The 11,211-nt window shown below is 41.3% G+C and overlaps 1 protein-coding gene across 4 annotated transcripts in view; it reads left to right on the top strand.

Moving 5' to 3' along the window:
- The first annotated feature begins 527 nt into the window (after positions 1–527).
- The window catches only part of SLC1A7 (solute carrier family 1 member 7), a 59,141-nt gene continuing 48,457 nt past the window's right edge, over positions 528–11,211 (top strand). The window contains exons 1-2 of one of the 4 annotated variants that reach the window (XM_030032455.2): positions 528–1,177; positions 2,258–2,337. In XM_030032455.2, coding sequence (XP_029888315.1) covers positions 1,037–1,177; positions 2,258–2,337 — 221 coding nt within the window. In that variant the 5' untranslated portion in view covers positions 528–1,036. The remainder of the gene's footprint in view (positions 1,178–2,257; positions 2,338–11,211) is intronic. The other 3 variants (XM_030032457.2, XM_030032456.2, XM_030032458.2) reach the window with 3 other exon arrangements.

Here is an 11,211-nt window from a genome sequence, read left to right as displayed (position 1 = left end):
CTCTCATGAGCTTTGTTACTCATACGTAAGCATGTAACAACAAATACTGTATTACAGTATAAAATTTAATATTGTAAACACACAATTTTGTTGTACTGTATGGAATATTTTCCATAAAAACACTGAATAATCTTAGAATAACCCAGAAAGTACAGAAATGTTTCAGTAAGAAAGTGTGGCATGGTGAACATTTACAGCGGTGTATTTTCATCAGATACTCACTAGCATAAAAATCAGTTTTGGGATTGACTGCAGACACGGCAAAGGAAAGGAAAGCAATCCCTGTGGCTTAGTCTGATAATCCTCTGAAAGTAAATTGGCCCTACTCTAATCAACATAGTGGTTGGAAGAAAAGTGAAATCATTTCACTTCCAAGATAATAAACGCCAAATGCCAGAAGGTGTCCTCGCGTGTTTCAGTATACAGCTATTCTCTGTTTGATGCGTGTCTCTTATGCTACTCATTCCGCCTTTTTTTGCCATGAACACAAAAAACCCAAGCCTGCTTTAATTAATGAAGTTCAGTTTCACCTAGCTTGCCCTGTTGTGATAGTCCGGTTCAAAATGTTACCTGCTCTGCCCTTCAGAAAAACTGCAGTAACATTACTTTTACCGATTTGAATGCATAACTTGCACTGTTCGCTTTCTAGGTTTGGATGTCTGGACCCCAAACTGGGGAGGCTGAGGAATGCACTCAAACACCATCTTTCTCCCAGGAGTGTCACTTTGTTTTGAACCGGTCTTGTTTTAGAAATACTACTGCATTCTGTTCTAATTTTCCAGAGCCCCCTAATCTTCTTCCAGGCTCTTAATGATGTAGTTGATAATAGGATTGCTGGTATTAATTTGGAACAATAATGCCAGCTGCTTGCCTGGTGGCTATTGGCAGAGGGGTGACCTTGCAGGTCAGCTAAGCAGAACTGGAAGTGCTTTGATCTGATCTATACAGAGCTAGATCTGTCCACCCGAAGACGAGGAGCGAGTGAATTCTCTCTCCATGGGATGCTGATTCTTCTCCAAAGAGCACGGAGGACAGCATGGCAGTGGCTTTTGATGCAATCCTCGCTCGGATCAAGGATGTTTGTAAAAGAAATGGTTTGCTCATTCTCTCGGTGTTGTCAGTCACCATCGGCTGTCTTCTCGGATTCTTCCTGAGGACGAGACGACTCTCCCAGCAGGTAAGTGTGACACGGCAGCGTATCACTATAGAGAAAATACCATACTTACATAACGAAAGACATAGCAACTTGTGGAACTTCAGGATGGACTTTTGAAGATAAAAAGCACATATATGTGTTTGTCAAGCTTGTTTCATTTCATCTGTTTGTTAATCTGCACTGTTCTTCGGGTCTTTGCACACATTCTCAAACAATACGTTTGCAAAGGGTTCTGGTCTTTAAGACACCTAGTAAGTCTAGCATAAGCACATTATAATGGTGCAAGTATGGATAATAATAGTGGGCGTTTAAGCTAGATGAAACGCAGCATCTAATATAGACCTGTTAAAAATTGGTAGTGCAATATATTCATTGGATTTTATATTACTTTGGAACATGTACGTCTAAAGAAAACACTGGGAATATTTGTTACCATCAGATGTACAGAACTACCGATGTTTATATTACACCAATGGTATTTTGTATTAAAAAATTTGAAATTTCCCATCACTAGCAGACCATGTTATTAAAGTCACTTGGGGATTTCTCCCCCAGTATACTTCAACTAAACTCTTTGCAGGTGCTGATTTCTTTCTGCTGTTATTAGTCGGACAGAGTAGACAGGGCAACATGCATTGCTGAATGCATTGTTTCAGCACAAAATATAAATGTCAATTAAAAAATATGGCACTTAGTAAATGTGACTAAACTAAAACAATTCTATGTTCTGCTACTGCTAACTGTTGTCTGAACATCTTTTGTGTCTAAGCAGTAGCTTCATACACATCTAGGAAAACACACAAAATGCAGAATTAAGAGATTATTCAGGGCAACCTATTAACAATAGTCCCCAAGAGATGGCATATTTCATTTTTGTCTTCCTTTGTAAAGGAATGAACAATGTAGTGTGTTTGTTGAATTACAGCACAATATGTAATCGAATTAATTTAAAAATGATCTTTTAAAGCCTACTATCTTTGCCACCTTACATACCAAAGCTGCAGATTTTACCAATGTTATCTGATCCACAGCTCTAGCAGGACTCATGAAGACAGATAGTCTTTATCTCAAAACAATAAGCATCTCTCCATGTATTTCTAGGAAATTAGTTATTTCCAGTTTCCTGGTGAGTTACTGATGAGGATGCTGAAAATGTTGATTCTCCCACTGGTTGTCTCAAGGTAAGTGAGGACAATGATTGTACCAATAATCTTTGAAGTTTCCTGAGACATGTCATCACCACTATTTTAGTTTTAACTGAATTAATGTCAGAGTACCAGAAGCATTACTGACTGCTGTACATTCATATTTATAATGGAGATCTGAATATATTTTTAATCAATAGGATCATTTCTGCAATACCTCATATAGATATTATTTGCTTAAAAACTAATGGGGTTTTTTTTAATTGATGTTTTCTGCTTTCCCTGTAATGGGAGGACTTTTTCCTTCAAGCTAACTAAAAGTTAAATATATGGAATAAATAATCCACCTTATCAAAAAGCCTACCTTAAATCTAAGCAATTGAAATAATACACTATACAAATAAGATGGAAAAGCACAGTTAATTTATAGTCTTTTGCAGTATTTTGAGAGATGTGCTGTAGTATGATGAATATTGAAAAAAATCTGTGTCTCCAGTGAACTAATAATATATGCCTGGCTTCAGCTGGAAGTGAAAGTGATTTCTTAGTACTTTAAAGGTAGAACCTTTAATGGTGCCACTTTATCAGTAGCAGAATTAATGATCTAGATCCTGGTACTGACAGGTGGTGCATGGTAGCTGCCTTTGCACTAGGCGGGCATAACTTAGGATAGGTTTTTGTCTCCTCTAAGTTCGACTGTCTTCCAACTGACTACAGGCACAAACAAACACCAGTTGGATGGCCAAAAGCTCTCTCATGTGCCCAATGCTGAGAGAAGATGTAAGAAAAGATGGAGAGTAACAAAGCTATCTTTACTTTACCAGATCTGAGAAAAAATTCTTGCAATATTACAAAATTCTTACCTAATACATACACCAAAATCTCATCTTCCACTTCAAGAAAAAAATAAGTTTCTAGACTTCAGATTGCTGAGAGTTGCTGAAAATTAACACAGCCCAGCACTAATTTTATTTTTAAATCATCTACCTTTACATCTACCTTCTCATGGTTTTTCACAGAATCAAGCTGAGTCATGGTGCTTCGTGCCTGAAACTGGCCATATGACCATAGACTCATACCTGGTTCTGTCCCATGCAGCTAGAGAACATCAAGACAAAACATGTTAAGAGATTTTTTTGAGAGGTGGAAGGGGAGTTTTCTAAGGAAAACAAGAATCTCACATGAGGAAGTGACGTAGTAAGGAGGACAGAAAAGGGTTGGAGCAGAGTCACATGCCTTTCCCTAAAATGTATAGTTCTTTAGATCCTCTTGTGGTTTTTAGAGATGTCAGGAGGAGAAACAGCAGAGTACGGAAGAGCTGGTCTGACACAGCCTGTGATAGCTCTAGGTTACCTACAGATGTGTCGGGAGTGAATCTGTGAGCTGCACTGTTAGAACTTAATTTACCCCTTAATCCAGGAGGAAATAGTTAGTGATCTACTATGCTGTCTGGACACTCACAAATCTATGGGACCAGACAGGATCCATCCAAGAATACTGAGGGAACTGGCGGAGGTCCTTGCCAAGCCACTCTCCATCTTCTATCAGCAATCCTGGTCAACAGGGGAGGTCCCAGAGGACTGGAGGCTTGCCAATGTGACACCCATTTACAAGAAGGGTCAGAGGGAGGATCCGGGGAACTACAGGCCTGTCAGCCCGACCTCGGTACCGGGGAAGATTATGGAACACTTCGTCTTGAGAGCGCTCACATGGCATGTCCAGGACAAGCAGGGGATCAGGCCCAGTCAGCATGGGTTTACGAAAGGCAGGTCCTGCTTGACCAACCTGATCTCCTTCTATGACGAGGTGAATCGCTTAGTGGATGAGGGAAAGGCTGTGGATGTCGTCTACCTGGACTTCAGTAAGGCCTTTGGCACTGTCTCTCATGGCATACTCCTTGAGAAGCTGGCGTCTCATGGCTTGGAGAAGTGTACTCTTCGCTGGGTGAAAAACTGGCTGGAAGGACGAGCCCAGAGGGTTGTGGTGAATGGAGTTAAATCCAGCTGGTGGCCGGTCACAAGTGGTGTTCCCCAGGGCTCGGTGTTGGGGCCGGTTCTGTTTAATATCTTTATCAGTGATCTGGACGAGGGGATCGAGTGCACCCTCAGTAAGTTTGTGGATGACACCAAGTTGGGAGGCAGGGTTGATCTGCTGGAGGGTAGGAAGGCTCTCCAGAGGGATCTGGGCAGGCTGGACCGATGGGCCGAGGCCAATTGTATGAGGTTCAACAAGGCCAAGTGCCGGGTCCTGCACCTGGGTCACAACAACCCCGTGCAGCGCTACGGGCTTGGGGAAGAGTGGCTGGAAAGCTGCCCGGAGGAAAAGGACCTGGGGGTGCTGGTCAACAGCCGGCTGAATATGAGCCGGCGGTGTGCCCAGGTGGCCAAGAAGGCCAACGGCATCCTGGCCCGTATCAGCAATAGTGTGGCCAGCAGGAGCAGGGAGGTGATCGTTCCCCTGTACTCGGCGCTGGTGAGGCCGCACCTCGAGTCCTGTGTTCAGTTTTGGGCCCCTCACTGCAGGAAGGACATGGAGGTGCTGGAGCGTGTCCAGAGAAGGGCAACCAGTTGGTGAGGGGCCTGGAGCACAAGTCTTATGAGGAGCGGCTGAGGGAGCTGGGGCTGTTTAGTCTGGAGAAGAGGAGGCTGAGGGGAGACCTTATCGCTCTCTACAACTACCCGAAAGGAGGTTGTAGGGAGGTGGGGGTCAGTCTCTTCTGTCAGGTGGCTGCAGATAGGATGAGAGGAAATGGCCTCAAGTTGTGGCAGGGGTGGTTTAGATTGGATATTAGGAAAAATTTCTTTACTGAAAGGGTTGTCGGGCATTGGAACAGGCTGCCCAGGGAAGTGGTTGAGTCACCATCCCTGGAGGTATTGAAAAAGCACATAGACAAGGCACTTCAGGACATGGTTTAGTGGGCATGGATGATGGTTGGACTTGATGATCTTAAAGGTCTTTTCCAACCTAAATGATTCTATGATTCTATGATTCTAACTGATGGACTTTATCCTCTGAGGAAGAAAGAGAAGAAACTTTAGAGATCTTCAAAAGAATTAACTCTCCTTGCAAGACAGTATAAGTCTATCTCCCCATATAACAAACTAACCATTACTTGCTATTCCATACTGAAATGTGAGGGTTTTGTAAGCAAAAAATACTCCAGATGTAATTACATTCTTGTACAGTCCCCTTTTTTTTTTAAACAAGCACAGTATTTCCCACACATATATTTCATAAAATCAGTAAACCAATGCTCTGTATTTTTACCAATCTGCATGCACATTTAAACTAAATTTCTCTCTAGATTTGGAATATTCTCAGCCTGTCCTGCAGGAGCAATGGCATTTAAATTATCTTTTCAATTACTCTCTATTACTGTTGACAAAAGCCAGGGGTACAGAAACATAAAAAGAGCTCTAAATCTTACTCTCCTAGTTGAAATTAATGCAAGTTTTTCCTTGAACTAACAAGTAAAAAAATTACTTATAAAGAAAAGGAATGGTGAGAAAGGGAGGTTAAAAGAGGCACTCAGTGCAAAATACCCTGTTTCCAAGTCCAGAGTTTGTCTTGAAGGGTTGTAGCTGAAGGAAAAGGTGGCAAGTGTGTGGCTCAGAAGACTGGTAATAGACTAGAAAATCTTGTACTTATAGGCCACTAGCAAAAATCTAGCCTTAAACAGAAATGGCTGAGAATTTGTACTATCCCTCTTTTGACCTGATAGACAGTTAAAACAGGAACTTTGCAATTGTATCCATTAGGAATGAGAAACTGATTATATAGTCAGGTATCTCTGAATGGTGTTTATTTTCAAAGTTCCTTGAATGCAGAAGAAATCAGTCGAACAACAGGAGGCTGTTTCTTCAATGTATAGTTCCTTGTTTTACCCAACTCTGTCCCAGCACCTGGAACTGCTGTATCCCCGAGCTCCTGTACCTGTTTCTGATGTCTCCTATCACCTGTGGTCTTACTTTTTGTTTTCCCACAGACAGAAAAATCTTGAAAAAGCAACCATCAAACACTAGCCTGCCAGTTTGAGCCCTGCATGAGCTTTTGTTTTTGTTGTGACATGGACTTTCATTAAGGATGGGCGTTGATGTTATTTCAGTTACCTGGTTACATAAACAACCTTCATAGCATCATACAACTACTCTAAAATAAGTATATATTTAATGCCCTCATCCTCTGCCTGAGGTTTAGCCCTGCTTATGCCTATTAGTATCCACTGTGTCTCATGTATAGAGACTGCTCTTCTCAGCGATGAGAACAGGTACACACATAGCAAAGGATGCCACTTCTATTAGCAACGTAAAGAAAAAAAATTATAACAAATAGGCTGACAGTTTGTGTCTGCCCTAGGAATACTCAGTAGTGGAGCATTACAAGATCAAATTTTTGACCCTGTAGTTACCAGATGTGCAGTGTTTGTTATATTTATAAACATAGGATACTATTTTTAAACCTAGGACTGGGAATATTAAAGAGAGCTTGGAGAGAATAGGAGCCAAATCTGAATTCATAGTTACGCACTTAGGCTCTGCCTGAGCTCTTATTGCAGCTGGACAAGATGATGTCCTCAACATGCCTGAAAGATTGACTGCAGGTGATCTGAAGTTCCCTGATTCTCTTTGGGACAGAGGCCTTGATCCTCATTTGACCACTGCAATGCAAATAATGTATTTTCTCCCATATATGAAAGTTTTCAACACATATCTCAGGTTTTCAAACAGGCACACATATACGTGGCAGTGACAGAGGTGAATCTCAGTGCATCCTGCCCTGAGTCCTCTGATATGTTTAAAAAAACCTGTGGGTGCAGGTCTGCTGCTGATCAGCTGTCCCAAGGTGCTCAAGTTTGTTAAACCGTCTTTCCTTCCATCTAATGTATTTCCCGGCATGTGTGGAGGTGTATGACACCCTGTAGCCAGGAGGTGGCTCTGTCTAGAAGACTGAGGAACCACGAGTTGTTAGGGGTGCCCAGTCACTCACTCCAGTGCAGGGAGGACCTGTGCATCTGGGAGGCCATTCATCCAAGGCGTTTTGTAATAGTGCTGCCTACCCAGAAAATAGTAAAATCTCTACTCTCTTTCACTATGGTTAATTATAAACTTAAACACAGACATATCCTTCACCTGTAGGTAGTGCTTTTGTGACAAGCTGATTGGCAGAGATACCCGTGCATCACTTTAGTTTCTCAACTTCTTAAATGCTTGAAATAATCAAATCTGATGTCAATGTCTTTGTGCTCTGCATGAAGCAAAAAACTGGGAGAGGGAACAAAAACTCAACTTTCCCATTAATACCTTCCCACATTTGCTAAAGGTAATATAAACCCTCTGACCAAATCCTGCCTGTGCCAGCGGTGCCACGCATGGGCGCTGGCTCAAGCGCAGGCCAGCCATGCTGGCAGGCACTGTGCCACAACTCACACGCTGTCACCTCCCTTTGGAGCATCTTTGTCCTTGTTCCCATTCCTTGCCCCATCATCTTCATCTCAGGTTACCAGTTTTGTACTGATTGACTTCCAGTGGGCCAGAAACTTGATTTTCAGTAAGCGTAACTTCATTGACTTAATTTTTTGGGGGAGGCCCTTACTGAAACCTGACCTGTTACAACTTTGTATCTTGTTGTGACTGAGGTTTTGAAGAAGCTGCAAACTCCGACTGAAAAATTTACCACTGCTGTTTATAATGCTTCTTTTTGGCATGGATTCCTTCCAGTAGGCAGAGAGCTTACACTGTGGCCTTTACCCCAGAAAGGAAATTGAACTCTCCCTTTCTGTTCAAAACACAGAGGTGCCAGTGAGCCCGCAGGGGAGGAGGAGGTCTGGCTCCCAGTGTGCTGCAGAGCTCTGGGCAGGCAGAACCTCCACTGGACCAGACCTCCTGCATCTTCAAAGGCTATTTGCAAAATGTGTGTGCTGCAGATCTGTAAGGCAGGCTGGAGAAGAGGCAGGGCTTGCAGCCCCCGGTTCTTTTTCAAGATAATACTAGAAGGACACAGATTATTTCTTTCCTGTATTCAGCCATATAGTTTCACAGACCTTGCAGGAACTTAGTTCTCTCTTTCGGAGCCTTCCATCCCCTCTGTGTAATTTGAGAGAAAAATGAATTAAAATGTCACTAGTAAGGGCGCTCACACACACAGAATTTGACTGCATAAGCCTTGCTTCTTCAGAAAAGCAGGCTAAAGCTAGAGTTACACAGGTTTACACCAGCTGAACCTATTGAGTTCTCTTTGTCTTATATGTCTACCTATATATGTAATAGAAAATTGCATCCTTTATTTCAACACCCTCCTTGTTTATATCATTAAACGTTTGTCTAGTAATAGATATAGGGCTCAGTTTTCTAAGACTATGGTAAGCAGTGAGACTGCTTGTGGGAAAGAATTGTCAGGGCAGAATTGAACTGTTCAGCTGTCGTTGATGGGCTTGTTATGTCATTAATATTCCCTTTAGAAAAAGCAGTTTGTTTTGTTTAAACTTGCGATAATTATTACATTTTGTATTTATTTACCACTGACCATTTTCTAGCTATTTAAGAAATAATGAGTAGCAGAGATTTGATCCTATTCCGTGTGCGGAATCTGTTAAAGAAAGATTGTTCCCTTTGTAGTCAAAGCTAAATAACTGTTTTGACCTGTATTTTCTCAAATTATAAAGCTTGTTCGTCTGAGTATGTTGTGCCTGATACAAGCAATTGTATGCTAATAAAATTTTATATTTATTTGAAGGCTTACTTGGGGGTAGTAATAAATATTAGGGGTTTGTTGCTGAATTAAATACGATATGCTAAATATAGAACTGTCTGTCTTTAAGGGGATTCCTGTCCATAATGCCATCAGTTCTGGTAATCCCTTATCCTTCTGCTCAGATTCCTGAGTGGGTCATTCTTACTCATGCTGTTAAAGCCTAGTATTTAATTAGAAACTACTCTGTTATAGCACCCTTTTCCCCATATAATTTTTTTTTCACAGCTCTCTGGTTTGGGGAACCCATTGGCATTTTTAACATCCCACTAATGAAAAATATTGCTCATTCTGTTCTAATGGAATTCTGTCGTTGTTCAGCTATACTGTGCCATGCCAAATTTTGCCTCTCAGGACTCATTAGTTACATTGGAAGAGTTGACAATTGTATAAACTGTTCGAGAGGTTGTAGAGATGCTCTGGATGCAAGCAGATGTGAACTCACTTAGCCCACGAGCCAAACTGGGCAGACCAGTGCCAGATCCATGCCGGAAGCTGTATAGCCGCATTAGCATGGCTTTGCGCCCAAGCTCCTATGTGAAGGACTAATGTGGCTATATGGCTTCCGGACCAGCCTTGGCAGCTCAGAGTGAAGGCAGAGTGAGTTCATGTCTGTCTGCAGTTGTCTGTGCAGACATACCCTAAATAACTTCACAGCAACAGTATATTCTTTGGGAGTTTAGCATTTGGTTAAAAACATGCTGCGAGACAGACCATTAGCTTGGCTAAATTGTGTCATGCACTGTTTTGCTTGTTGTCAGCTGTAGGTGAAACTGGTAATAGACCACAGACTGGAGATTATCTGTCTGGTTTACTACTTAAGTTTACCAATTGGTAGGGATGAAAAATTTGACCCAAACACTCCGAGGCCAGTACTGAAATTTGCAATCTAAATCTTCTACCATGATTATAAGTCATAATACGGTCAATATAATGTCTGTCCAGAAGGAAAATACAGATCTCTAAAAGGCTATGACATCTATCTTTTTTCTTATTTATCATTAAATTTAAAGCAAGAGGACGGCCAAAATTAATTCACTCAATAATACTGGTTTTACGTGAATGACAATATGTGCGGTACTATTTCTTCTAATCCATTCCTGGTACTGAGACATACTTTCTATGTTGTCGTGACAAATTCACATAATTTAACTGAAGACTGAATGGGAAAGGTTAGATAGCATAAGCTTCTGGGTGGTTTTGGCTTGGTATTTTCTGCTGTGTTTGGGTTAAACTATTCCCTCTGTTCATTCTTTCCTAAATACCAGTCACTCTGTTCTTCTGCTTTTGCAGCTGCCAAACTGGGGCATAATCAAGTGCAATCAAATTTATGTACTGTATTATCTAGTGAGGTGTTGAGGAGCAGCTGCAAAATGCTGCCTATGGCTCTCTGAGGAGCCTGCTCAGAACAATATTTTATAATGTACCAAAGCAGCTGGAGAATTCCCATAGAATTAAATTTCTGAACTACCTGTCATGTGTATCACTGTAATGTAAAGAATAATAAAAATATATTTCACTCCAGTGAGAACAAGCTGTTAGCCCTTTCCTAGTATATGCAATCTACAGTCTTTATTGTGGAGAAAGTCAGTCTAGAGGTATGAGTTTTAAGGAGATTACTAGATGGGATAAATATGTTTACTTTCAGAGTGAAAAGCAAAACTGTACTTGGATGAAAGTGAATGGGAAGGATTACCCAAGGGTGAGAAGAACTGGTCAAAGAGCAGTCTCACTCAACACCTTTATACTACTTTAAATTATCCATGTCGCTATTATATTGCAGAACTGATGTCAGATTACCCCAAAAGTCCTCCAAAGGATGCTTTGAGATTGCTTGAGCTTGTAGAGGAAAATTTCATTCTACCTTCTTAGGAAGCCTTATTAAGTATCCCTCCTCTGTGCCTCAGACATCTTCAGAGATTTCACTATATCATCTGTAACATTATTGATGTTCTTAGCTGTGTTTAGGAATAGGGAGTCTAATGGTCAGATCCCATACTGTTTTCTAGTGTCTTCTTTTGCTTGTGCAACCTAGAGGTCCAAACTGTTTCAGTGAAAAATGACATGTTGCAGTTACGTGTGTTGTAATGACAAAATTGGATCAACTCAGTACAAATTATTTAGGCAGTGTCAGTAGGGATCTAGCAATGTGAAGTAGAAATC

The sequence above is a fragment of the Aquila chrysaetos genome, chromosome 12, assembly GCF_900496995.4.
Source record: "Aquila chrysaetos chrysaetos chromosome 12, bAquChr1.4, whole genome shotgun sequence".
In the NCBI taxonomy this organism is placed as follows: domain Eukaryota; kingdom Metazoa; phylum Chordata; class Aves; order Accipitriformes; family Accipitridae; genus Aquila; species Aquila chrysaetos.
Note: the sequence above shows the minus strand (reverse complement) of the source record. Positions and strands in the feature narration are given on the sequence as shown.